This window comes from Harpia harpyja, chromosome 6 (assembly GCF_026419915.1).
Source record: "Harpia harpyja isolate bHarHar1 chromosome 6, bHarHar1 primary haplotype, whole genome shotgun sequence".
Taxonomy (NCBI): domain Eukaryota; kingdom Metazoa; phylum Chordata; class Aves; order Accipitriformes; family Accipitridae; genus Harpia; species Harpia harpyja.
This window is the reverse complement of record NC_068945.1, coordinates 21,786,309-21,813,546: the sequence shown is the minus strand read 5'-3', so window position 1 is coordinate 21,813,546 and position 27,238 is coordinate 21,786,309. Positions and strand designations below refer to the sequence as shown.

The following is a 27,238-nucleotide window of genomic DNA, read 5'->3' as shown; positions in this document are numbered from 1 at the left end:
ATTGCAGGAATCCCTCCAATATTCTAAGCCCAGTAATTACAGAGGAGAATATCCTCCAAGTTATGTGCAAGGTACAAGCATTGCACTTTTGGGTGTACATGTACAGGAATAAAAAGCCTTTATATTCCTCTGTTATGTGCCCAGTATCCCACAGCACTGCCGTAAGGGTTTAAAAAGCAAGGTGACCAGCTTTTTCCAGTTCCCACATACAAAGCTGGAGCAATATATGCATTGTGAGATCCACACAGACTATAAAGCATCCAAGAACCAGCATTAATTAAGAAGCAGCATTGTTCCTTCTACTCTGATAATGCATTAATATGAAAATTACCAAATGTAACTAATAAAACGTATTCTTTCTGGGTTGAAGAGATGTGCTGTTTGATCAAGTAAGAACAACAGTGATTTAAAATACCCTACAGCTCTCAGAAAACAGCAGGTTACAAAGGCAGCAGTGATACTACTTGTGTTCCCACTGCATATCTTCTGATATTCTCTCTTGTAATCTGCAGTAGATAACTGAACCATGAACTAGACCCTGTTGGCTGATGCGAACATCTACATCCACTGAAGAAATCTAACCTTCCTATGGTTTCCCCCATTGTCCCCAAACCAGTGAAGAGCTCCTTTGAAGGCCCTTTCCCAGCACGACACTCTCTGTACTAAGAAAGAAGCTTAGGGAAATGAATCTTCTACCAAAACTGGTCTTCATAAATGCCATTTACCTGTCCTTTAGATTCACTTCATCTATTTCCACCTTCTTGTGCCATACTGCCTGAAAGGATTGATCATATATTAGTTCAGATAGAGTTCTGAAAACATTACACTTTGCCTCCAATACCAGTTTGGGAATGAACTAAGATTATAGTTCTATTCTTATTTATTTTTAAGGAACATTCACAATGGTTCCAATCATGGCATTGTGGTTCTTAACCTACTTGGCTGGCATAACGACAAATGAAAAAGAAAAAACAAACAATCACAACTTTAAGGCAGAACAACAGCTATTCTGGCAAAGGTTTGAAGTCAGACATCCTGCAGCTCATAGCACCTATACTATATTCTCAATAATTTAGATCAGTCAAAAGGCAGCCAAAGAAAACCTCATTAAATCTGATCTCATCCCAATGGAACTGGAAGCAGGGAAAATTTAAAAAAACCCACACGATAAATACAATCAGATTGGAACACAATACAATGCTACTGCTACTAAATGGATTTTAAAAGGATGCAAGATTAGCATTCAGCTTCTTAAAGAATCCAGACTACATTCAGCTCTTGCACAAAGGGTGGAACGCAGGGAAGAGTACTGTCAGTTCAATCCCTTTTGGATGCCCATATATAAAGTCTTCCTCATTTTGCCAAAACAGCTTCTAGAATGATTATTTTGAGAAGCGATCTTTAGCCTAGTTGAATTTAAACAGCAGTGATAATAATCTAGAAGACATGTGAGCTACCATAAACTGTGGCTTTGCTTCCAAGTTGTATCTGGTTCCAGTTACAAGGCCATTTCTAAGAATAAAAAGGCAACAGAGGACTGTCTCCCAATCTGCAGTTAAACCTGCTTAGTCCATCAAGATACACAGAATCTTACTGATGGTGCCAGTCCCAAGAGCGTATACAACAAATATTTCTTTATCGAGTGGTAAGAACAATTCTGACAGGTCATTCTTATGATATAGAATAAGGCCCTACTGCTAGTTTTTTTTATTTAATCTTCACTGCTAGAAGATGTGGGAAGACCACAGACCCCCCCATACATTCCATCCCAGGCTCTTCTGAACACTCTTTCACATCATTGGACTCTGTCTTTGCTATGAAGGAGGGAATAACCATTCTATTTTACAGCGTGGAGTATAATATTTGAAGAAAGGGCTGCTAGCATCTCTGGACTCACATTCAGGTAGACTATGGGAGGCAAGCTACACCTATGTTTATCCCAGGAGAGAATTCTATGTATCTATATTTTGAGATAATACTTCCTCAGGCATGGTTTAAACCATGAGCTCTGAATCCACATTTGAGTTTCTTGCATAAAGAAGGGACCGAGGAAAACTCAAGTAGAGCTTCTCAAAGGAGATCAATTTCCTTTAACATACGATTAAATTAAACAATTGAAGTATTCTAAATTATTTTGGGAGTTTCAAAGAAAGATTTGCTAGCCAGCAGGTTATACCCTCATAGTCCCCGCTTGCTACCAGCAATGGGAAGAGAACTGAAGGCCAAGTAGTCTGTAGTTGGTAAGCTCAACAATTCCTAGGCTAAAACAACTGAGAACAATAGCTGCTAATGTGTGATGAAAGACCCCCAAACAAGACAAAAGCAAGTAAGGAACAGAACTACTGAGGGCTGAAAACCAGCTGCTCAAGCAAGCAAAAGGTACTACTGGAACTGGGAAGCTGTAAACACTCAAAAGAGCTAAATCTAACCCTGAAGTATGCTACCTCCAAGATTTCAACGTTCCCAGGACATTTACCCATTACTGAGGTCCTGTTATCAGAAACAGCATATCATTACACAGCTCTATATTCATTCACCAAAGCTTGTCTGCTAAATAAACTGTCTTTATCTCAGCTTGTGACTGATCAGTTGCCCACTACCCTAATTTGTCCCTTTGGTGCTAGGGAACGCCATGAATTTCAACTTTTGCTTGAAAACTATTGAAATAATAGTTACAAGTCACAGAAGTTTTCCAAAAGGCAAAGATTATTCAAAGCTACTTCCACTTCTCTTTAAACCAACTGACTAGGAAGGCATGTAATTTACACTCCTACATTACTTTAGCAAGTAGTTTACTCATTTTAAAGCAGAGTCCAGGTTGAAAAAAAAAAAGTATGTTTCAATTCACACTTTTGCTGTTCAGGCTAGTCTTGCATACTACTCATTTCTAGTAACAGGCCTATTGGTGCTGGGCTGTTTTGTCAAAGCACTGTACTGTGCATTTAAAATTAGAAGCTTGCTCCCATTTTAAAATGTCTTACTCTCCAGCCCCAGCAGAGTGCTGCAGCTCTCTGCCTCTCTTTCTTCCTACCTACTCATTCCCTGCGCAGCTACGAGTGTTCCCTCCCCTAACCAGCATCACTGTTACAAGTATCCTGACACAGCAAGTTCGGCAGCAGCCTAAGCCTACCATGAACTTCTGTTAGGCTGGCTTATAGCATTAGTTCAACACACTTCAACTCTGCACATCCTTAACCATGTTGTAACTCTATAGCAGATGCCTAGAAATGAATGAAGCAGATTAAGTGAACTTTTAAATTTATTACAAGCTTTCTGAACTCAAGTAGACATCGTAGAAAATACATGGTGCTTTTCCAAGTCAACATTTACGTAAAAATAGTCCTGTTTCTTTTTTACTACGTACAATACAGACAAATGTGTCAGCTCACTGGAAAAATATACGGTCACTTTTCAAATTAGGTAATCATTCTAGTTCAAAGGGTATTTCAGCTATAGTCTTGTTTTATTCAAATAGCACTATATTCACTTGAGGAACTACAGTAGAAAGGGGAACTCACCACTTTAAAAAAAAAGTTGCCTGTGGCAACTTACTTATTAATCAGAAGCAGGAATCTTTCTACAGTCAGAAAGCAAATGGCTTGGTTCTCTTGTCCATGTACTCCCACACTTATGGGTAGTTTAGCACTGGAGCTGCAGATTTCTTTTTTGAAATGAGGATGTGCCTGTGACCCAAATCTACTTTAGAAACAAAGGCACTCAAAACCCCATGAGTGCAGTTCAAACAGCTGAGCCTTGCTTACTGTCTTCCTTTTTCCCATAGCCTGCTGATAAACTTCAAAAATAACTAGAAAGCTTGTTTAACATCAATCCTCTATCATAAGTTAGCAATGTATTCAAGGTAATACACAATTTTCTCCCACATAAAAGCTTCAAATAAGCATTTACTTGAAGCACTGGACAGACAGTATCAAGTAATTAGGAACATTCTTTTGCTCTGCCTTCGGATTCATACCTGACTTCACAAGACTCTTTCTTGTTAAGAATGGTGTAATTTTCTTAGTTATTCACACAACTGTTTCATGATTTCTTTGATGGTAAACATTTATGTTTTTATACATTCTCCCTGGCCACTAGAGAAAAAAAAAGTAGGTATTTAGTCAGTTCAACTATGACACTGACATCTTCAAAGCACGTTTGAGCTGCAAGTTCATAGTTTAAACAGTAAATGACTCCATAGCTACATAACTGCAGAGGTAAATTTTAACAGCATCACTGGAATTTTTCTATGAAAACAATCTTTCTGTGACTTTTAAATTAGCCAAAGAAAAAAGAATGCATCATTAAACTGTTATAGCAGATAGAAGTTAAATAAGAGATAGTAAGCGCAGTAGGAGATTTTGCCACAATTCAGCCAGATCATCTGCCTAGGTCCACAATGCAAGCTACAGGGCCATATTCACCTGAACAACCCTGCCTGACCAGCATATTATTGTTAGGAAATCAGTGAAAACTACTGTATTAAAGTATTTCAACTTATTGTAAAAATCTTTTTAAAAAGTCTAAATTTCCAATTTCAGAAATAACAGGTTTTTCATAAACAGTCAGTTATTCATATTGAAATACAGTCACATTAAAATTCACTTTAAATTCTTTTTGGTTTTCCCCTGTCTTGTTCTTAGATTAGATATAATAGGCAAAATACCAGCTTCAAAAGCTTACTGTTACTGGGAAATTCCACTAAATAATATGGAAACTCCACCTACAGCATCTTAACAAACTCACACAACCCTGGCATAAAGCTTTTCTTGTACAAAAGACCAGCTTCTTTAACAACACCACATTCAGAATCAAGAGTTGCAACAAAATTCCTTTCTTAAATTGAACAAACTGAGTGAAGTTCAGTGAACATGGCCACTTTGTAGTACTCAGGTAAGCCAGCAGGCCAACCTAAAAACTTGCTGCATGGCCTACTAGCTCTTCAGTACATTTCTCCTACGAATGAGCTAGCCCACAAAGAGCACACTCCTTCCTCGACTTGCCTCTTAATGAATATATGCACCATTATTTTCCCTTGCTCTTCAGGCAAGTCATTTTCTTAAAAGGTATCTCTATCATATGCATTAAAACAACCCAACGGACTTTCAACTAGATACACATCTGAGAATTTTTAATACATTAGTATATATTTCCTCTCCTGTTACCTTATGATCTAGGATACCTTTCCATTATTGAAAGTCCTAATTGCTTACCAGAGACATTATAAGCTGATTTTTTATCAGAACAGAGCTAGGTTGGCCTCCGAGGATTTAAATCTTTGCTTAAAAAAAAAAAAGTTTCACACAACAGTTCAGCTATTGATAACTTCTACAGCCTAACTTTTAAAAGGCTTCTAATTCAAATGAAGCTGGCTATATCACTGCGGTTGTTTTAACATTCATCTGAAGTTTCTGATGGCTTCAGCTTTTCAATCTCCCACTTTCTACTGGTGAAAGAAGCAAGAATGTCAATGCATCTGCTGTAGTTTAAGCCCAGCTGGTAACAAAGCATCACGAAGCCACTCGCTCACTCCTGTTGCCCCAGCCCCAGTAGGATGAGGAAGAGAAAAATATAAAGCAGCACTCATGGGTCAAGACAAGGACAGGGAAGGATCACTCACCACTTATGGTCATGGGCAAAAAACAGACTCAACTCGGAGAAAAAACAAAATCAATTTACTACAAATCAAATCAAAACAAGGATAATGAGAAATAAACCCAAATCTTAAAACACCTTCCCCCCCCACCCCTCCCTCCTTCCCGGCGCAACTCCACTCCCAGTTCTCTCTCCCTCCTCCCCTCAGCGGCGCAGGGGGACGGGGAACGGGGGTTGGGGTCAGTTCCTCACACCTTGTCTCTGCCGCTCCTTCCTCCTCAGGGGGAGGACTCCTCACTCGTCCCCTGCTCCACCATGGGGTCCCTCCCACAGGAGACAGTCCTCCACAAACTTCTCCAATGTGGGTCCTTCCCACGGGCTGCAGTTCTTCACGAACTGCTCCAGCGTGGGTCCTTTCCGCAGGCCACAGTCCTTCAGTCACAGACTGCTCCAGTGCGGGCTTCCCCATGTAGTGGCGGCCATCTTGGGGGGCATCCACCCCCTGCTCCGTCATGGGCTCCTCTCTCCCCGGGCTGCAGGTGGGCATCTGCTCCCCCGCTCCCCTCCGTGGGCTGGGGGGGGACAGCCTGCCGCCTCACCACGGGCTGCGGGGGCATCCCCTCCTCCGGCACACCTCCTCCCCTCCTTCTTCACTGACTCGGGATCTGCAGAGGGGTTCCTCTCCCATTCCAGTCCCCCTACTCGCTGCAGGTTCCCCTCTTAAATCTGTTCTCCCACAGGTGTTACCACCATCGCTGATGGGCTCGGCCTGGGCCAGCGGCAGGTCCAGCTTGGAGCCAGGGAAGCTTCTAGCAGCTTCTCACAGGAGACACCCCTGCGGCCCCTCCCCTGCTACCAAAACCCTGCCACACAAACCCAAAACAGGATCTAACCTACCCTCAAAATACTGTTCCGTAGACATACATAAGATAATAAACATATATTATATGCTTATATTAATCATATATTGGAGCAAGCATGATTTAAAGCTTCTTTCAGCATCATGTAGTTGTCCACCTTAATGAAGGCTGCATAGGTATGTCTCCAGATTTTTGTGGAATTCCTGGTAGAAAAGAATGCAGGAATTTTTGGCAAATATATCCTCTACTTCAAATTACACCTGTACAATTAATATCATATCCCATCACATATATTGAGAGCATACCTTTTTCTAAAAGGGCATTGTAATTAGAAAAATAAGAACCTTCTCTAGATAGTTCACTCATTAATATTTTAAGTTTTTACTAGTTTCATTACTTTTTAGCCAAGAGGTTTGTCCATTACAGGCTATCAAAACAAGAACATTATATTTCACCTGTAACAATGCTAAATGCTTTTGTGAAATGTATATTGGCTTTCGCAAAATGAGAACACCGAAATTTGCCTAACTACTGCATAAGCTACATCCCGAAAGGATGTTTGCCTCACTGCCACTAAATTAGGCCTTACCATGGGAAATATGTAGTTAATATATTCCAGGCATCAATTGTATTTTATAGTTTGTAGGCAATAAACGGGCACAAGCAGAATATGTAGTTTCTTTTGATGAGATAAGACATCCTGTAACTCAAGTAATTAAAGGATGTATAGATAGATTTGTGAAAACATAGAAAAACAGACATATGGACCCAAGGACGAGTAAAATTGAGAACACAAGTAAGAAGATAAGGAGTGATTTGTTAGCATGAGAACAGCATTTTGGGGGTCAAAGATTATTTGACATGAAAGATACGAGAAGAACAAAGGAAAACCAGGAGTTTAATGTGAAAATATTAAAAAGTGTGACTGGAGGAAAACGACAGGGTGAAAAGTGCAGCCAGAGGAAGACTACTGACTTCATCCCTTGCAGATCTCCGAAGGCCGCCAGAGGAAGACTACTGACTTCATCCCTTGCAGATCCCCGAAGGCCCCTCCGAACCACAAGAGACGCGCGCAAGGGGGGGTGGTCTGGGGTGGAGTTATGTTAATAGATACCTGAAATATTAAAATAACCCCTTTGAAATACCACAAACACAGTGTATAAAAAGGCAAGTTTGGGTATAACCGGCGCGCCTCTGGTTTTGACCATGCGCCCAGCGCTGTTTGCCTTTGTTCTATAATAAACTTGTAAAATTCAGGAAATTCAGCGTGAGTGCATTTCTCACACTTTCCACATATGCAATCACTGGGGCTTCAGGAGTTTTCAATTCAAAGTGAGCACAAATCAAAAACAGTATGTAAACTAGGCATATCTTTCCTCTACATATTCCTGTAATGTATATTATTTTCAAATATCAGCAGTCCTAAATCTTCTTAAGTTTGTTACAGGTTAAACAATTCAGTTCTTGATGGCACCACAGCAGAATAAGACTTGTGAAAGGATGCATAGGTGCAACTATGTATGTTCAAGTGTGAGTATATACCCACACAAATAAAACACGGACTCTTTGTAATGGCAGAGATGGAGAGAACTCACTTTAAGCAAGTGGCAATATGGAAGACGAAAGGGAAATAATCGTACATAGCAGGCAGATTTAAAAAAATCTTAAGTCTTCTTAGACTACCAACACCTGGAAGAAAAATTGATCTTCACCATAAGAAAGCTCAAATGAAGCTATTATATCCTTCAAACTAACTAATAAGGTTCCTAATCATTATCAAACTGAAAGGGGGAAAGAACACGTTACATACAGAGAAATAAGAAAATTTAAGTTAATTTCAAAAGCTGTATTTTCAAGGTCAAATGAAGTGATGACATGGGAAAGTCCAGATATCAAGATAAGATTAGCCTGAAAGAGTTTAAAGCTATCTGGATAAGGGCTGACTGTGGGACCTGATAAAATAGCAGATGCCATCTGCATAGATGAGGGGATATCAAGGGTTAGGTCTTCATTCCATGCCTTACATACCTCCAAAATTGTGTTGGTAAACAAATATTTCTGGGCATTAATAAGCTGAAATATGAAACATGAACACCACTGAAGTCCTTGTTTAGTAACTCTGAAGTATTTATTCCTTAATTAACAGCAAGTATCGAACGTATTTGAGTTGTTAGTCTGGACACTCCCCAAGAATTTATATCCTGGGAGTGTCCAAACATTACATGCTTTTAACAGCTTCATACGGATTTGTTTGCTAGTAGGCCTGTCTACAGATAAAACAGAAAAAAAAAAATTCCCTCTACTTTTGGTATTGACACTAGTAAGATTTAATCATGATACCTGCATAAACTTTGCTATGCATTTCCATTCACAAATTTTTCCCCACACCAGTTCCCAATCTATATCATGCACAGATTGATGATAAAGAACAAACAAGGATGTTTGCAACTTAAATAGTTCTGAAAAGGAAGAGACTCTCAATCTATAACTTCGCAGTTTTCATGTACCTCTTTCACATTTAAAAATTCCACAAGAGTACTATCATGTCCAGATATTCCCCACATTACCAATGCTGTCCTTTAATTAAAGTACTGACTACTACTCAACTAGTCATTGAAGCACCACCCAGCACAAAATTTGGGCAAATGGCAGATTTCTAATAACAGCCTTCTTGTATGCACCAGTTATAACTGGCACAAATAGTGAAGAATGGCCATTTGAGAAACAAAAAGAAAACACAGGTTAAGTTAACCAAGATACTTAGTAGCAGTGTCTGTAGACATTTGCTCACAAGCTAGCATCACATTTACAGACGCACTCTTGCAGCATTGCCCACAGTTTGCAACGTTCTGTGTGTGGCGACCCATTTTTTGGCAATGCAACAACAAAAATATCACCTACATCAAATAAGCTGCCATTGGACATTCAGAAAACAAGCAGCGAGTTCTCCAGTGCCGAGACCATTGAAGTTTGACACACAGATGATTCTGCAACACCTTAAACTTCAGCAACGGTACAGAGATCAGAAACCACAGGTTTTCTTTTCTATAGAAATTTTTATTTTAAAACTGAAAGCATGTAGCAATATAGAGTATATCCATGCTAATTGGCCTTGCCACCAGCCTACCTTTGCAGGAGGAATACTGATTAACATCCACCACAGGAAACTCCTCCGCATGTCTTGACACTTGTCTTCGCCATTATCCATGCTGAACCTCGTATTCAAGTGAGCAACACTAGAATACTTAATTCACTCTAGATCCTTGAGTTTGAATTTTTTTTTCACAGCACTCCTTTATTAGCTGTTAGTATCATTACAGAAAGAGAGCCAACATTCTCCCAAGTAAACTTGTCTACATGTTGGAAGTTGAAGGTACGCGTTATTCTAGAAAAGTGAAGGACTGTTTCCGCTTGGTAACAGTTTTCTGAAGACAAAAAGCGCATCCAGATTATACTTGAAACTCGGTTCCTCTTTAACTACCTGTTTCTCAACTAATTTGGATATTAGCACACATTCCATCTCAAGGCTGGCTCAGTGAAGCACTTTTCAAATCACATCCTCTTCCTCTCCTTTGTTCAGGACAGACTCCCTTCTACCCATCTTTCTTTGGGCTTCTCTTTGCACAACATCTTAGCGCTCAGCAGACGTGCATAAGCAGTAAGTCTGCTTATCTTTCAGGAGCTTTTCATAGTTTGTACTTCTATTGTGTTCCTTGCCTAGGACATTCCTTCCAGCACAGATAGCTTCCTTGCTGTTTATTTTTTCAGTTTACTCATGGTAATCTCAAGGTACATCATAAGAGGCATTTACCATCCAACTTTCTAAGCTTATACTCTTTGGTTTATTTCTTCAGGTCACTCCTCAAACATTTTGCACAACATATTACCAGAAGAGGTGACAGATTTGCACTATTTTGTCCTTCCTCCCATCTTCCGAGAATTTAAGAACTCCTCCAACCATAACATTTTTCCTCAAGCTAATCAGCTTTAGACACTGACGCTATTTTTTTTCAATCCTAACTTAAGTTTACAACTTTTTTTTTATATCGGTTGGAAAACAGAAAGCAGCCAATGCACATCATCAAGTTAGGTCTTAGGTAGCTAGTGTACAGCCATTGTCATTTTCACTGGGCCAAAACCATGACAAGAAAAGATGTAAAGAATGCATCAAGGAGAGTGCGAGTTCTGTACAAGTTTCTTCTTCCTATTGGACAATGAATAGTAGTGCGGAAGCATGAAAATAACTTGAAAGAAAAGTCAACAGGGTAAAAATAATGTCACCAAAAAACAGTATGTGTGTAAATTTGTAGAATAAGGAGGAATATATGCTGTATCATTCATTCATACAGAACCAACTCACATAGTCAAAAGGAGGGAATAGAGCTACACATTTGCTGTTGCTACGATTCATTATTTCATTTATCATTTGTCCACTCAAGCAGATGTTTGAATAGCACTAATCTTTTCATTCTTAAGATGCATCTCACTTCTTACTCAACTACAGACCCCTTCTGCTATGTTTAAATAGAACATCTGGGAATTAAGCTATGCTGTTCATGACCTCAAAACTCATAAGATGATGATTATATTGTCTCTCAGCCTGTGTTGCAACCCCTGAGTGAGCTGCGTCTCTGCCCTCTTTCTCGTTTCCAAGTACCTCATCTTGAAATACCTCATCATACACCAAAAGCGTGTGCTTTTTCTGTTCCTCCCATGCAGAACTTCACGGTTCTACTCGTAAGACGCATGAGCACTAACAGGTCCTGGATCAGCCAAGCTTAAATATACTGGCTTTGGGTCTCACTGATTTTCCCATTCTGGAACTTCTGACTAGGCAGTCTGACTAATACACCAATTACATGCTACAATTAAAGACTGAATGAATACACTAACACAGACATTCATGTAGATGAAGAGGCTCAGCATATCGTGTTAATAACATACTCAGGACTTCCTCAGATATTCTGAAGCAAGGCTGTCTCTCCAATTGTCACAAATATTCCTTTCTCTCATGAGGGTGTTCCACTACAAGTTCCAATATGAGTTACTGCAAACATTTTGCATATTCAAGTTGTAATCTTTCTGGTCAGAACCGCTGGCAGCGTGGTGACGGCTTCCTGAATGCGCTTAAAGGACAACGGCCCATACTTGCTTAAGAACGGCCAATCTGGAGTTCATGTACAACTTTTCACTTGAGCCCCCGCTACACATCCCAATAAGCACAACCTCCACTAACACCTATAGAGAGGCTCAGTTTCCATCACACTTCCTCTTTTGTATTCAAGCTTCTCCAGGATCTTTACCCATTTCCACTAGAGGATGCTTGTTTGCACCTTCTTCTAAGACAAAGTTGCCTTTAACAAAATTAAGTGACCCGCTAGACCCAAGAGGGCTGGGAAAAAAGAAAAAACATTAGGAAAGCACTTTCAGATCACAGGAGTTTGTTCCCCATCTTCTGCAGCAAGATGCATTTTTTAAACACGTTGACATAAGCAACTATATCAGTATGTGAGCTTACCAGAACTTCCTCGTGGCATTCTCCCTTCAGCCCGACAATTACACAAGTAAGTTTTCCATCAATGCATTACCAGATCCATCCAGGCTGCCTATCACGTGGACAAGTGTTATTATTGCCTGTCCGCACTTGTTACTGCCCGGGTGCTCGCACCCTGCCCGGCTGAAATGATGACACCTGCGGGGCTTCCCTCCAGGTGAGCGCCGGGCTGCCAGCCTACAAACATCACTCCAAAAAAAAGTCTTCTTTTCTCGCTACCTTTTTCTGCCTTCCTATCACTCCATATTAAGGTTTCCCGCCGGCGAGAGGCAAAAGCATGCCCTTCTGGGCGCAAACCCCCCGCCCCGGCGCCCACCGAGGGAAGCTGCCCGGGCCGGCTGCGGCCCCCGCGGCGGGTCCGGCCCCGCACCCCACACCTCCCAGCCCAGCGGCGGGGAGGAGGGGGACGGCTCCCGCCGCTCCTCTCTATCGGCACAGAGAAGTCCTGGGAAAGTAAAATTACTGCCTTCCCTTTCGAGGTGGGAAATTTAAAAAAAAAAAATTAAAAATAATAATAAAAAAAAAAAAACCAAACACAATCCCGCCGGCAGCCCCGGCGCTGGTGAGCAGCGACCGCCCCGACAGGTCCGTGCCCCCGGCAGCCCCGCGGCCGGGCACCTGCACCCCGCCCGCGGCACCCGGTGCTTCCCAAGTTCCCCTCGCGACAGCTCCCCGCCCCCCACGTCTGTCGCGACACACGGGCCTCGGGGAGCGGAGGGGACTGCACCCCCAGCCCCGGGGACCGCGGGCCAGGCGGAGGGAGGGAAGGGGTGGTCGGCAGAAGGGCCACTTACCGGGCGTGCAGTGCAGGGGTGAGGCCGGCGAAGAGACGGGCGAGGAGGGGGGCGCCGGCGGCTGCAGCTCCTTCGGGGTGCCGGCGGCCGAGGAGGGGATGGCGGGGGGCAGCATGAGGTAGCGGTCGGGCTGCGGCAGGCAGCGGAGGCAGACCGAGTGGAGGCAGGGCAGCAGCTTGGGCCGCCGGCTCTGGATGGGCTGCCCGCACACGCCGCAAGTGTCCAACAGGTTGAGCGGGGCCACCTCCCCGCCGCGCTCCGCCGGGCCCTGCCGGCTCTCGGCCTCGTTCTCCCCGCTCAGCGCCGCCGCCCCCGTTCGATCCGCCGGGCAGGGCCCCCCCGCCGCCGCCGCTGCTGCCGCCGCTACTACCGCCGCTGCCGCCTCTTCCATTGTCCTGCGCCGGCCGCCGCCGGAGCGCCGAAGGGAGGCGGGGCGGCCCCGCTGCCCCCGCCGCTTCCCGCCCGCCCGCCCGCCCGCCCGCCCGCGCCGCCGCCGCGCCGACCCCCGCCCCGCGCGGGCCGCGGTGTTTGTGTGCCTGCCCCGGGAGGAGGCTGCCCCGCCGCGCGACACGGCCAACGGCCGCCCGCGGCCCCGCCCCTCGCCAAGCCGGGCCCCGCCCCTCCCCCCGCCGCGCCCGCCGCCTCGGCCCCGCTGCCCCGCCCCGCCTCGCCGCGCCACTCCCCCTCCGGGGCCACGCCCCCGCCTACGTGCGGCGAGAGCTTCTCCCGCCCCGCCCCCACAGGAACCAGCCCGACCGCCGGAGGAAGCCCCGCCCCGCGGGGCCCCGCCCCCAGAGGCCCCGCCTTCTCCCCGCGCGGTGGGCGGGGCTCTTCCCGCCGCCGTCGGCCGCCGGTCGCCCGGCGGCGCAGCCCCGCCGCCTCCCCGGGGCCCGGCGCCCCACCAGGCGGCAGACGCTGCGTTAAAGGCTTCCTACGGGCCCCGCTGGAGCCCGTGGTCCTCTCAGCTCCTGCCCAAATGGCCGCCCTCTCGTCTGGGTGGAAGGCCCCGGCCGTGGCAGCGGCACGTGGGCAGCCTGGCGCTGGCGTGAGGCCTTCACCCCTTTGAGAGGTCATTAAGGAGGCGGCCCTTCTCCCCCGCTCTAAGCGTGGGCGTCTGTAAATTTTGGCCCACGTTCGGATCTGTGGATCACATCTACGCTGCCGTGCATGGGCACGTTACCTGACGGAAGCTAATTGGCAATCGGTAAAATTAAAAAAGTGCGATGGAAAAGTACACTTCTGGCTTGGATGCGACATTTAATTGGATCAAATGCTTTAACTTAAGTACGCGTGCAGAGATGAAACGCTGCTTACGCATTGGTCACATTGGTAAACTGATCCAGGCTCCTCAGAATATTCTAGATGACTGCGCTTAAAATCCGAGAGCGGCCAGCGCACATCCTGCTTCCTTGCAATCCCATCAAGACCCTAACATCAGACCCGTAATAAATAGGAGCATGACAAAAGACGAATTTCTTCAGCACATAGAACAACTGCCTACAGGAGCATTGTCATGATTCAGCATCTCACATCCATAATTTACCATGATAACAGGAGAACAATACTACAGGTTGTTTCAGGGGGTAAAAAAAAAAGCAGATTTGGCTTTACAATGAGGAACTGTTAAGAGATAAATGTCATTCCCTGCTTAAGAAGATCAAGAGAGGGGACAAACCATACCTTCTCAACCCTTGACCTGCCATGCATAGGGGAAAAATGTCACCTGAAGCACACCTGCCTCCCAGTCCAGCTGCCTCTCTCCCTTTGCTGAGACTCAACAAGTGGTAGGGTAGAGCCCTGTCATCCTCTTTCTCTGATCACACACACAACAGCTTCGCCATCCAACACCCTACAATGATGTTCTAACAATTCCTTGTGATGGGAGCTAACATGCTAACAGCGTGTAAGTGCTAATTATGAAATGGGTTTGGGAATTAAAGCTAAGGATGATGGTACAGGTTCCGGATTGTGAAAAAGTATCAAAAATGCCATTAGAATGGGTCTGTTGGGAAGCAGGCAATAACTGAATTATGTTTGATTAGTTTTAATAGCAAACATGATTGGAAAGTCAATTAATAATCTATTTGTGGGGGATGATAGCAAGTCATAAGATAGTCAAACTAGATGGTTTCTGTAACTAGTATAAACTCTTTCTCCAATAGGTGTCAACACAGGAAAATAGAGATATTATCAAACGGTACAAAGATCACTCTGCAAAGGATCTAAGCAGACACTTTGTTGGAAATGATGATCCCCATGAGCCAGTATCCCAGAGATTAGTAAAATGATACGATTATGTTTTCTGCAAAGTTTGTTTGCTTGAAATGTTTGCAAAGCTCACACAAACTGTGCTGTAAAATCTGTAGTCGCATGGCATCTGAACAACATCTGATTTAAAATAAATGTTTGAACTTTTATGATTTGTATTTGAATGTAGAGCCCTGCTCTCATCCTGTTAGTGGTGGCATCAGATTAGGAGTACTCGGGAGAGGAGCAAAAAGCATTAGGGAGGAACAGAAATAACCATCCCAGCCATGCAGTATGAGAAGATGAGAGTGAATGAAAAAGCTTTTAAGTGTAACTGCATTCCTCAGACAAAATGTGGAAAAAAATCGATGAAAGATGCTACACCCCATTATACTCATCTAGGTGCACTGCTTTTGGACCAGAGCTACACTGCATCTGGCCAACAGGGAACCAAGGCAGAGCTGGCTTGGGGTTACTTGTAAAAGGTGTAGACAAACCCACCACAGGGCAATATGTGCTGTACTGTCTTCAGTCTGAAAACAGCTGCTGGTTTTGTCTAATTTCTGTCAGACACAGGCTATGACTTGTTGGGTCCTCCAGTGTTTCACTGGGATGAGACAAAACCAATGGAGAAAAAATGAAGATGGTGACAAGTTGATAGAGTCAGCTTAGAAAGCATGGAAATAATGTTGACTAGCTGCAGGAAACAACCAGCAGCTGAGATGATTACTTCATCTCTCCTCCCTCTTCCATGCTCACAGAAGAGCTTAAGAGCTTGCTATGCTACTTGTTACTTCTGTCCATAATATGTTTCATTAAATCCTCTGCTTCTTCTGGACATCCCAATTAAAGCAAACTCCAGAACCAGTATTCCTCCAGCATTTTGCCTTCTGTTTAGATATACACTTTGTGACCACAATCTAGACCTTTGCCATTTGTAATCAAGACTTTTGCCATTTGTAATCTAGATTCCTGCAACATACTCCACAAAAAGTTACCATTCAGAAACTTCAGCTGCAGAAGGAAATGGCTGCTGACTACCCAGGAGATCTTCTCAGTGGAGGGCTCGTAACTAGGAGTTCCTTGCACTCAGAATTTACTTGCTGGCTCTGATTTCTTCCTTTTGTCTCTGGTTCAGTTTGTCTCCTCCCTGTATTTCTAGATTTTCTAGTAGTCAGTCACTTGGCCTTACAAAACGCAACCCTTCCCAGATTATCTCTAAACATCGGCATGTACATTTCCTCGTCCTCAGACAGCCATATGACACTAAACAGTCTCTTTCCAAAGTCTTTTCATAGACCAAAACAAAGCCATGGGGCTTGCAGTGTGATCTGGACAGCTCAGTTTTGTCCTTTATGTGGCAACATTGAAGGAAGTGGTGGAGGAGACTCAGCGCTCCATCTGTATCATTAAAAAATGCTTTTGCCACTGTGGTCATCCAAGAGGTGGATATAGTAGCTTTTCGGCCAGACTCCACTACCAGCAACGTGAAGCAGTCACTGGGAGGATCTGCCCCAGAATATACAGCATTTTCTAGTCTGACTTCTCTTGACAAATGAATGTCTTAATATATGGTTGCTTTTGCTGTTGAGTGAAATCCATAAAATATAAAACATGTTCACGGGGAACAAGATGAGTCCATTAGAAATTCACAGTTAGGGAGCTGTAATATATTAACCTTTCCAGCAACAGTGAAGAAGGAGAACTTTACATACCAGAACAGCTGGAATAAGCAGTGAATGAACATAGTGCCTCCCTAGCTATGAAGGCTGAATTAGGAACTAACCTAGAATATGGCTTAGGCCTGTAGGCTGCCTTTTTGAACTCTGCAATCAAGAACCTATAAAGCTATAATAAACTACCTGCTTGTCCTCTCAGCCAGGAGAGAGTGAGAGGAACCTGGTTCGGGTAATTTTCTTAGGATTTTCAACTTTCTGTTTTCTATACTTCACTCACCCAAGATACACACACACACACACAAAATCTTTTCTTCCAAACTGAGGGATGGTTTCTTAGAAACCTTCTTTGTGTCCTATTATATATGCTATTTACCCAAGTCAAATATTTCTTCGACACCTGGCAAATAACCACTGGCACTCTTCTTTCACAATTGAGAAGAGATTCACTTGACCAGCTTGGTCTCAGCTGGAAGCTCACCACAGATGAGGCTGGGTCCAACACCCTGGAGTGGGCCAGCTGCCCTGTAGTGCTTCCAGTGCTCCACCCAACATGCCTCCACTGTAAACTATGGAATAACACCACCACTGCTCAGCTTCGCATTAGTTTCACATTCAGAGAAGTCACTGTGCTTTTGTAAATTAACCCTGGGGTCATCCCATTAGGTTCCCTTCCATGAAAAAGGGGCTTGCCTAAGGCGAGAGGCAACATGCCGGTTCTGAATGCCCAGTATTAGATAAAAACTGCTGAAAATGACTGTGGTATTCACAAACCTTTTTTCTTCCACAATGTATTTTTTAGGGTTAACCTTCACTTCCACAGAAAATTCCACAAACACATGGAATCAGTATGGCTAAACATGAACACATCCCAGTTAATGTCCTCTAACAATGCAATGTTTTATCAAACAGTTACAGGTCCCATCTCTAATCCCTAATGGACCTTTGGAGACCTACGTCTCTCCTAGGGATGAGCAGGATGCTAGGACTGCCCGTGCAGAGGTGCTGCGGTTCAAAACTGCATCTCTTCCCCCTTCCAAGTCCCCATGCTCCCTGGCTGTGCAGCCTCAATGGAAGTGGGGCATCCCAGGGTTGCAAGTACAGACCAGCCCAGCAATAATTTAAGAGTGCAGTTGCAAGCCAGCCCCTGATGAGTTAAACTCAGACATTCATCCAAATAATCAGGCCAACAGACCATATTCCTAAATTATCACAGGGCAGCTCCAAATCTGTCACATCCAGTTTCTTTTCTGACACGTAGAAGGCCAGAAATATCTTTCTGCAGCAGCACAAGTAACCCTGTTGGGTATTAGACTCATTTCAAGGAACTCGGGAATTATCCAGTGGGGGCCACAGCTTCTGTTGATAAATCTCAGTAATCTCAGGAATTATAAGGTAGGGGGTATAGCTGTAGTGCCTGTGGATTTGAAATTCAGTAATAATTGAGTGCTTAGCTCCCTACCTGCCTAAGCACTTCTCTTGCCCCTGTCTCTTTATCTGATGAGGGTTTCCTACTCGGGTTCTTGTTAGCATTAGTGCTGTTAGAAAAAATGAAGCATTGCAAACTCCTGTTAATGTATGTTTCTGGGAAGGTCCAAAGAGAATTTGGACCAACAGAACAGTGTTTCTCAAGTGACCTGGCTCCATTGGGAGACTGTAACCCACCAGGATGAGATTCTGCCCTGACTTCATTCGTGAAAAGGGACTTTCTGAAGTACTTTTTCTTTTTCAGGGAGGGTGGGGGAGGAAAAAAATGTTGCTTTAACAGTCGCTTTCAGCATCAGTAGCGATGGTAATAGGTGAATGCACATGGAAAGGAAGTCCCTTGTGACATCTTTTTTCACTTCCCTAGTGTGAGTCTTCAGCTGTAAGGAGAATCAAAATTTCATTTAACAAAAGATTCCCAGGTTTCAGAATGTGCTTCCATTCAGATTAGGAAAAAGTTTCCCCAATTTTAAAGTACTTTGTAAAGAAAAGCTTTTGAGACATAGTCTGGATTTGATTAAAAACTATGTTTTCAATAACAATATTTTGTTTGGATTTTGGTCTTTCATTTATCACTGTGTCAAATACACGTTATACTGCAACATAAAGTATTTGGAATCTTTTTTTTCCCAAAAGATGTCTAAAAGACATCTACCAAATGACCATAACTTTTAGTCCAACGTCACAATTTTCTGAAGCATTTTTATTAAAAAAACAAAAACTAAAAAAAAAAAAAAATCCCCAAACCTCTGCAGACTGCAAAAGAAAATGGTCATTATCTCATTACTGGTATTCCTACTGTCACCTCACTTGCTGACCCCACCTGGTTTTCAGTAATGCCTTCACAGGCTGTGCCATTTTTTGCCCATAGATCTTTGGCTGAATACCCACAGTAAGGTACATTTTGTTCTCTTCTTATTCTTACTGAGTGTCAGAGGTTTATTTTCCTTCTTGTTGACAACAGATCACATTAAATTACTAAGAACAGGCCAGGACCAAAAATACATTCATTTTCACTTCTGTTCTGAAAAGTAACAGTAAAATGGAGTTATGCAATCACTTATTTATTTTCCCAATGATTTTAAGGTCAGATATGCTCAGTTTAAGCGTAAAGGGTGTTAATCTATCTGTAAAGCTACTGCAACTTGCAATCTAAAGGTCATGATATTCCTTCATGATCAACGGTACTCTTAATGAACCCTTATTTTTGACCAGAAAGTCCCTTTCTTTCAACTTAGGCTTTCAGGGGCATCTATATGAATCACATTAAGGAATCAGCTGGGAAGAATAGAATCTCTCTCACTTCATTTTTAATATTGTGTATATTCAGAAATGCCCTACTTTGCACATAGGCATTACATCTGTATGAGGGATTTGCATCAGTGTGACTAAATTGATTTTGCTGCATCATTGCACATTTGCTTAATGTAAACAAGGCCTTTACTGTTGGCTATGCTGAACTAACAAGAAAAAAACCAGCAATGAAAACTTTCTCTAAGGTTGTTTGGAGATAGGATTCTGAATACACATACAGGGAAAATAAGAAGGGTTGGTTTGCTTTTACACTTTGCTGCTTTTACAGAGTTGGTTTTCAATGAAGCAAAGCTTATTAGAAAATTCAGAATCCATCAATTTAGGCCAAAGGAGCATGCTATAAATTTCCTAGCAGAAAGATATAACTAACCTTATCTTGGTTACTGAAATTTTTATTTGCAGTAGCAATTAGCTAGTAAATAAAATGTTCACCTCTTAAAAAGCCTCTGAGCTATTTAGAGTTTCCCTCTCATTGTGTCCCAAGTCTCGTCCATACAACTAAACCAAACCCACATTGGACAGCAGGCACCAGGACCAGCTGGACTCAAACCAACTCCTTTGTTTTATTATGCAGCTTCTCTGAACAGCCCTGAATAGAGGGTGGGACAATGAAATAGAGGATAAAAAATTCACAATCCTGGCTAAAAGCCACAGTGGATAGACACAGGACTGCATTACCTGGAATAACACCTTCGAGCACTCCGGCCATCTGTGTCTGGACAGACATCAAGACTGTTGCACACAAAGTTCAAGGCTCTCACCTGACCTCTCAGCCCTGAAAGCCTTCTTTGTGATGGGACACAGGACACTCTGACTTGTTTAAGCACCAAGACTGAAGGCATGAGATACCACAAGCCTCTCCAATTTTTTCATTCTGTCATCACTATTTATGGTATTAATTCTTAGGGGATTATATGATAATGAAAATAAAGGGAGTAGATTATACATATAAGAACTTTAGATAGACAATATCTAAACCCCACACATTTTACTCTCAATTAGCACAAGGCATTTATGGATCTAGGCAAATACTGAACATCTAAGAGCATTTCCTTCTCAAAGTCTTTGTGTTTGGTTAGCATCTGGGGAAGGAGGGTGTGAGATAGGCAAAGTTCATTTTGCCTTTGCTTTTCCACATGCAATTTCAAGCTTGTCGCTTCCCAAGGTTGGAGAGACTCGGATTCATGGATTTCCTTTGTCAGAATTGAGGTGAAACGACATCAGGGGAGTTCAACAACAATCAACATTTATTCAACCAAGCTAACCTTGCCCAAGTACAAGTGAACTTATCAATATGAACCTTGCATCATGTCATTAAGCCGCTATTTGAAAGGAGAAGGGAGGTATAGAAAAAGAAATGGAAAAAGGAACATGAAACTATGTCAGTAAACTGTACGACACATGCTAACCATATGTAAGCCTTACTTATTTGGGGATCAATTCAGAGAAGAAAATAAGGAGAGCCCTCCCGTTGAGTCATGAGGTTCAGAACGGACCCCCTTGCTTTCTAGACTCCTTCTCAAGGAGGAGCCTGGGGCGGCTGGATCCACTCCTAGTCCCAGACTTGGTCAACGGTTTCTGTTTAAAACGATGACGTGTAGGGACTGTGGGGGGGAGAGAGGGGAGCAGGGGGAGAAGGAGAGAGGAAGAAAGAGAGAAGAAAAGGATTTCACCAGTCCTGGGTCTAGCATTGGTCCAGCCAGTCTGGGGATCCAGTTCCAGAGGGTGCCCCGAGAACTCGTCCTCCCTTCTTTTACACCTAAAGGGTCCAGCCCTGTAGGTGGGGGTTTGCCATCATTGAGCAAGAACAGTGTGAGCTCAGGAGTGTTCCAGAAATGAGTTGGAGGTCTCGACATGCGCAGTTCACGTTCCCAGGATTCTCTGGAAATGGGTTGGTGGGCTTGGGGAGTCATCGGGGAGTTGCTTCTCCCTCCCTGCAGGCATGACCACTGTCTGAGCTTTCCTTCTGGCGCATACAGTTGTGCTTCTTCTCATGGTCACTTAAGATAAGGATCTGTGGCTTTGGCGAAGCGCGGTCCCACCCTCCATGGGGCCCTTTCCTCCAGCAGCATTTTCCTGTTCACACAACTCCAGCGCTTTTACAGAGGCCGTCTTCTTCCACTAAAGTTCTTTAACGAATGTTTGAGACATTGGCTATGATTTGTCAGACCATCACACAGCTATGGAGAAATTCCTTCCTGGGTTTACGGTTTGACATACAACTGTTTTAGCAACAGTGCCAGAGACAAAGTCATGCCACCTTAGCTGTTCAAATGTTCAGTCATGGCCTACAAGAATGTAGCATTGCTAAATGACAAATAAGACTTGTTTGTGTTCCAGTTTTTTGGTGGGGCAGGGGGTTATCTTCCTTCTGATGACTGCTGGAAAGACAATCTTTAAAAGTCAATGACTATGCCAGGAGCAACTCTACTGTCCCATCACAACAGAGTTACAGATCATTGATACCCTGGTGCCTATGTTTCAGCTTCCCAGGCATACTCTCCTCTTGCTTTAAAATAAAGGGGTGATTGTTAATTATATTTATGATCAGGAACAGTATTTTACAAATGAAAAAAGAATACATAAGGTGACAGAAATATTCCTCTAATTATTATGAGCTGAGATGCACACCTATGGCTGTTGGTCCCATCCAGTCTCTCTCTCATAAATACCCCAACAGGGTGGCCATTGCTGGAGGGACCTGCAGTATCCCAACCAACTCCTTCAGTACCGACAGGCTAAAGATAGATTAGCCATAAGATCAGAGGCCTGTGGTTCACATGGATCAATGGATGATGATTGAGTTAGGGTGTTACGTGACTTTGGGGCAGGCCGTTCTCTCTCCCTCTGGCAGATTTGATAGGAAAGTTTACATGCTAAAATTTTTTCTTTCTGCTCCTTTACACTGGTGTAGCGAACAGTAGGACTTGAGGTTTGCATAGGCCAAAATACTGCATGCTGGCATACAGGCAAAATTGAAGAGGTTAAGGCTGATACCAGCTTTTGTATCTGTTGACTTGCTTTATTTAAAATTTATAATATCAATAGAAGAGTCAAAATGAGGCTTCAACTGCATTGGTATGAACCTTCAGAAGTACTGGTAAGGAGAGAAAACGGGTCATATATCAGGATTCAGTTATATTTCCTATGAAACCATGCAAGCGCTGTTACACCTCTCAGAAATGTTGCTACCAAACACTGTCATATTCTGCCCCTCTTAGATTAGTACCTTAGTGCATATTATTGTTTCTATTTGGAGCAGTGTCAGCACTGCGCAGCCATATAATACTGTGACAAAACCTGCTCCTTCACTCACGTGTATTTCCATCCTAAATCAAACCTGAGTAAAGCAAGCAGAGTTTGACCCTAAATTGGAGAGCTTTATAAGCAGAAGCTATGTATTACAGTCACAGAAATCTGACCTCCAGATCTGTGGAGCTGCATATTTATAATTTTCCAATGCTTGAATAGATTTTAAAATAAACCAGTCTGTAAATACAAGGGAAGATCTAACGGCAGCATTATGAAGTTGTGCAATGCAGCACTCCAGATTTGTTTTTTTCACAACTCTGTAGAACTGTGGGCAATTTGTAACTAACTAAATGCCTAATTTATTTCTTTTACTTCTTCTCAAATAAGCCATACCCCAAAGGAATATCTTTGTGATCTACAGTATCGTGAATTCTAATGTATTTTTTTAAGGTATCATTTGACTTTTCAGCAAGGATCAAGGGTGATGGTTCATCCGTTAGAGACATACTCTGGGATTAAAGACAACTGGATTGACTTTTTTTTATATATATCACATACTTCCCTGGGAAAATTACTGAGTCTATAGCTCTGTTTGAATTTGCACAAAAATTGCATTTTCCTGTCCCACAAGCATGTTGTGAGGGACCTCGAAGACTGAGATGTTTCACAGATTGTTGTAATTGGAAGTCATATAAAATGTGCATCAGGCAGATATCCTAAATGTTAAAATGAAGTTTGAACTCGGAAGTAATTTCTAATTTTTCATTATTGTCATCCAGTAACAGATTAAAATAAGGAGAATATTGCAAATTGTTTCTTGGTTTCAAGTCATAATTGGGTGCATTTTTGTCTTGGGAGACAACTCACAGCTAATGACATAATTTTCATTTCAGAAATCGACCAAAACAAAGTTATTCCAAGTTATTAGTCTTACAGAGATTGTACTGTATTAAAAAGAACATAACAAGGATACTCAGCAAGATTATCAGCAAATATGGTTCAGCATAACTCCACTGAAGTAGCTACAACTAGATCAAATTGGACTTCCTGACAGTCTGTCCTGGTGTCCCTACTCACAGTTTCGCAGTGACTGAAATCTTAGTTCATCTTTACAAAATACATAGTTTTATTTCTTAGCTTCTGCTTGATTAATCACAGGTGAGTGACAAACTGAGAAGGATTAATGTAAAACCAGATCTGAATAGTATCAGTATCAAGCAATGAACAAGACAACTGTTTTTCCCTTGAGAAAATTAAACAACCAAAATAGGAGTTGTTAAAAAAAAAATGTACATTAGCTTTAAAAAACCCACCATTTTCTGGTAAAAGGAGATAGCTATGATAAAACTACATAACAGCATAGTAAGTTGTCCACTGAATTGTAGAAGACAAGATAGAAGTTGCTTTAAATTATTTATGGTTATACAATAGGCCAGTGCAGAATTTTTCTGTTCTGTAATTTTCTACAGATTTGCCCAGATACGAATGCTAAATAGCTCAAGTTAACGATTCCCACTTTTGCCACTGGAATATGATGCCACGGTCCAACACCTTTCACAGTTTCAGGTGCGTTTTTTCCTGCCTCATTTTTCCTACATACACTCTTTGCTATCAAAAAAAGAAAAAAATAAGTAAATCATCTCTTCTCATCGTCAGTATCTCCATTTCCAGTATCTGCAGAGAGTAGGAGTCTTCACACTTTCCCTGAATTTATTTACAGTTAATATTCCCTTCCATTTCAGTCTTTCCATTCCTTTGCTCACATTTTGCCACACTTGACTGCCGCCTTCCCAATTTTGCTGCATTTCTGTTGCAGCCTGTACTTTTTCCCAGCAGCGCTGTGCCAGCTCCGTGCTGACTGCAATATAGCAATCACGTCCCAACAGCATTACGATGAGATTGTGTCAGATCAGAGTCATGCAGTAGTCATATCAGATATACCTCACTCTTCTTATATGATTACGTATAATGCACTGTAGCCGAGGCACAGGTTTATACTAAGAAAAACGCCTAAGGACTTTCAGAGGAAATATAGGCAGCTGAAGAAAACCAACGTTTCAAATAAAAGGGAAGGGCCTCTTCCACTTCAACAAGGTAGAGGAAAAAAGAAACTCTGTTGGTGATATTGCAAGCCACTAAAAATTGGGTGATTCAGACTTAGAAGCAACCAATGATTACCTCTCATACATCGGTCTTGATAAAAGCAGTATTTCAGTCTTTCCCCCTTCAAGCTGCAGTCCTGTGGCCATCACCAGCTTGGCGGAGCCTGGAAATGCTGTAATTGGGCAGTGTGAGGGAAACGAGGCAGATGTCCAACCATGCTTTGGGTACTGTAAGGGCTGATGTGTTGGAACCTGAGAATACTGATAGCTATTGGGCTCGCTCTGTAATCTGCGCAGTCAAGGACGTTGCTGTCTGTCGGGTTTCAAGTCCTTCCTCTTGGGTTGCATGGGGAGCGTGGTTTAGCTCAATAGGAAGAAGAGGAAAAGAAAATAATAACCCAGGTAGAAACATCTCAGTCTGTTTGGCCAGACCAGGAGCCTGGAAATCAAAATGTTGGACACATTTCAAGTATATTTCCCTGAAATGGGGAAAGAACTTCTTTATGGCTTAAGGTCATAGGCTGTTTTGCCCAGATTCTGTTTAACACAAAATGGGGGAGAAGGGAAAAAAAAAAAGAAAAGAAAAGCCTTATTTGACCAACCTTTAATTCTTTTCCAGTGGACTTACAACATTTCGGTGAAAAGAGGTATCCCCTGGCTAGACTTCCATAGCCTGAACATGGAAATAAATATAATTTTCCTATAGTGGTTCACTCCAGCACATCCTTAAACAGCTGATTTCTCTGTTTTACTTGTCAATAAACACATAAAATTATAAAAAATAAAACAAAGACACAATAAAATCTGCACACAAGACTATATAGCAAGTGGGAAGAACAAACCATGTTGACTGGATAATATGGAGTAATTGGAGAGTAAGATGTTTCCATAATTTTCTGACTTGCAATCATATGGCAAAACCTTTCGAACACGGAAGATACCCTGTCTGTTAGATTTTGTTCCAGAGCTTGTCATTACAGACAGTTTCCCAAATACTAAGTGAAAACAAGCTAAAAAAAAGGGTTGCTTCATGGTATCCATTCAAGAATTTTGCTTAATACAATGGGAGTAGGCTGCCATCCCCTTACACAAATTTATTACGTAAGCCAAGGAGAAAGAATGTCGGTAGACATAGTAGTCAATACACTGTTTATTGTTCTGATACTCACCGAGCATCCCATAGAAATTAAGTGCATTTCTAGAAAGCCATCACAATTTCTTTTTCCATTCAACTGCACTAGTGCTAACTGGCATGTTAGGGCGGGAGTTGATTATGCAGCTTAGGAGGTGAATTGGTTTGTATCCAGACATAAAATGAGTTGTCTTGCAGAATGATATAAGGGGATTTAACTTTGCTGAGTCAAATTTCAGTAAAATAAATAGACCCAGAGGGTCAAACGTATTAAAGGTACTGTGTCACTGTAACAAAACTATATTGCTAAACATGTTTTGGGATAGGGTCTGAGGTTCCAGATGCATAAATCTTAGCATTGTTTATTCCCGTGGCAGCATGAACCACACCAAATCTTTTAAACCCTTTATTAAAGATAGAAAAAATAAGCGGGACGGAGGGGGGGAATTTGCAATGCAGAAAAGTAAGTCTTTCATTTTAAAAATCTCCAATTTCCATTTGCTGCTAAGAATCTCTATGAGGAAAACCACCATTGTTTAACAGGCTTAAAGAGACAGTAAGAAACACGATTTATTGTTGTTTTTATTTTAGAAAAGAGAGTTATTCAGTTCACTGAGACGGGCTGGATCTGCTACTGGAGCTGTTGTCAGAGCCCAGTCCTTCCCTGGAGAGACAGGCAATATGAACAAGGGACAAAGACGGCACAAGAGCTGCAGGGGAAGGGAACTCAGCCTCTCACTCTGGTGTTGGCTCTGAATAGCAAGTTCATTGCTAGGAAAACTCCAGCACAGCATATTGTTTGTTGGTCGCACGGAAACGGAAATGGCAGCCGTGCCCTGCTGTCTCTAACACAGCTTTTTGGAAGCTGTCTATTAACAACATTGTGACAGCTCTACAAAGGACGTAGCTTTAACATCTCAAGGAGATTCTTCTTGAACAGAAAACAAAGGAAAACACATATGGAAAAGGAAAGAACAAAGGAGGGAAGGAAAAGCACAAACCAGGGGGCTATGACAGTCTCATTCCAGGTGTTGTTCAGGATTTAGGCAATGCAAGTAGAGTGCGAGGTCACCTGGATTCCTCCTTCTGGCCCAGTCCTGTCTGTACACCTTTCATGTTGGTAATAAATGCCCAGTGCAAAGGAGCCGTGGGGGACTGGCTGCAGGGGATGGGGCAAATGACCGCAATGATGCCGGGCTGTACTCCTGCTGTCTACCTATCTTTCTGCGG

The 27,238-nt window shown here is 42.7% G+C and overlaps 1 protein-coding gene across 2 annotated transcripts in view; it reads right to left on the bottom strand.

The window, feature by feature from the left end:
* The window catches only part of TRIM24 (tripartite motif containing 24), a 67,447-nt gene extending 54,170 nt beyond the window's left edge, over positions 1-13,277 (bottom strand). The window contains exon 1 of one of the 2 annotated variants that reach the window (XM_052790349.1): positions 12,801-13,277. In XM_052790349.1, the coding sequence (XP_052646309.1) occupies positions 12,801-13,191 (391 nt within the window). In that variant the 5' untranslated portion in view covers positions 13,192-13,277. The remainder of the gene's footprint in view (positions 1-12,800) is intronic. The other variant, XM_052790350.1, reaches the window with a different exon arrangement.
* Positions 13,278-27,238: the final 13,961 nt, after the last annotated feature.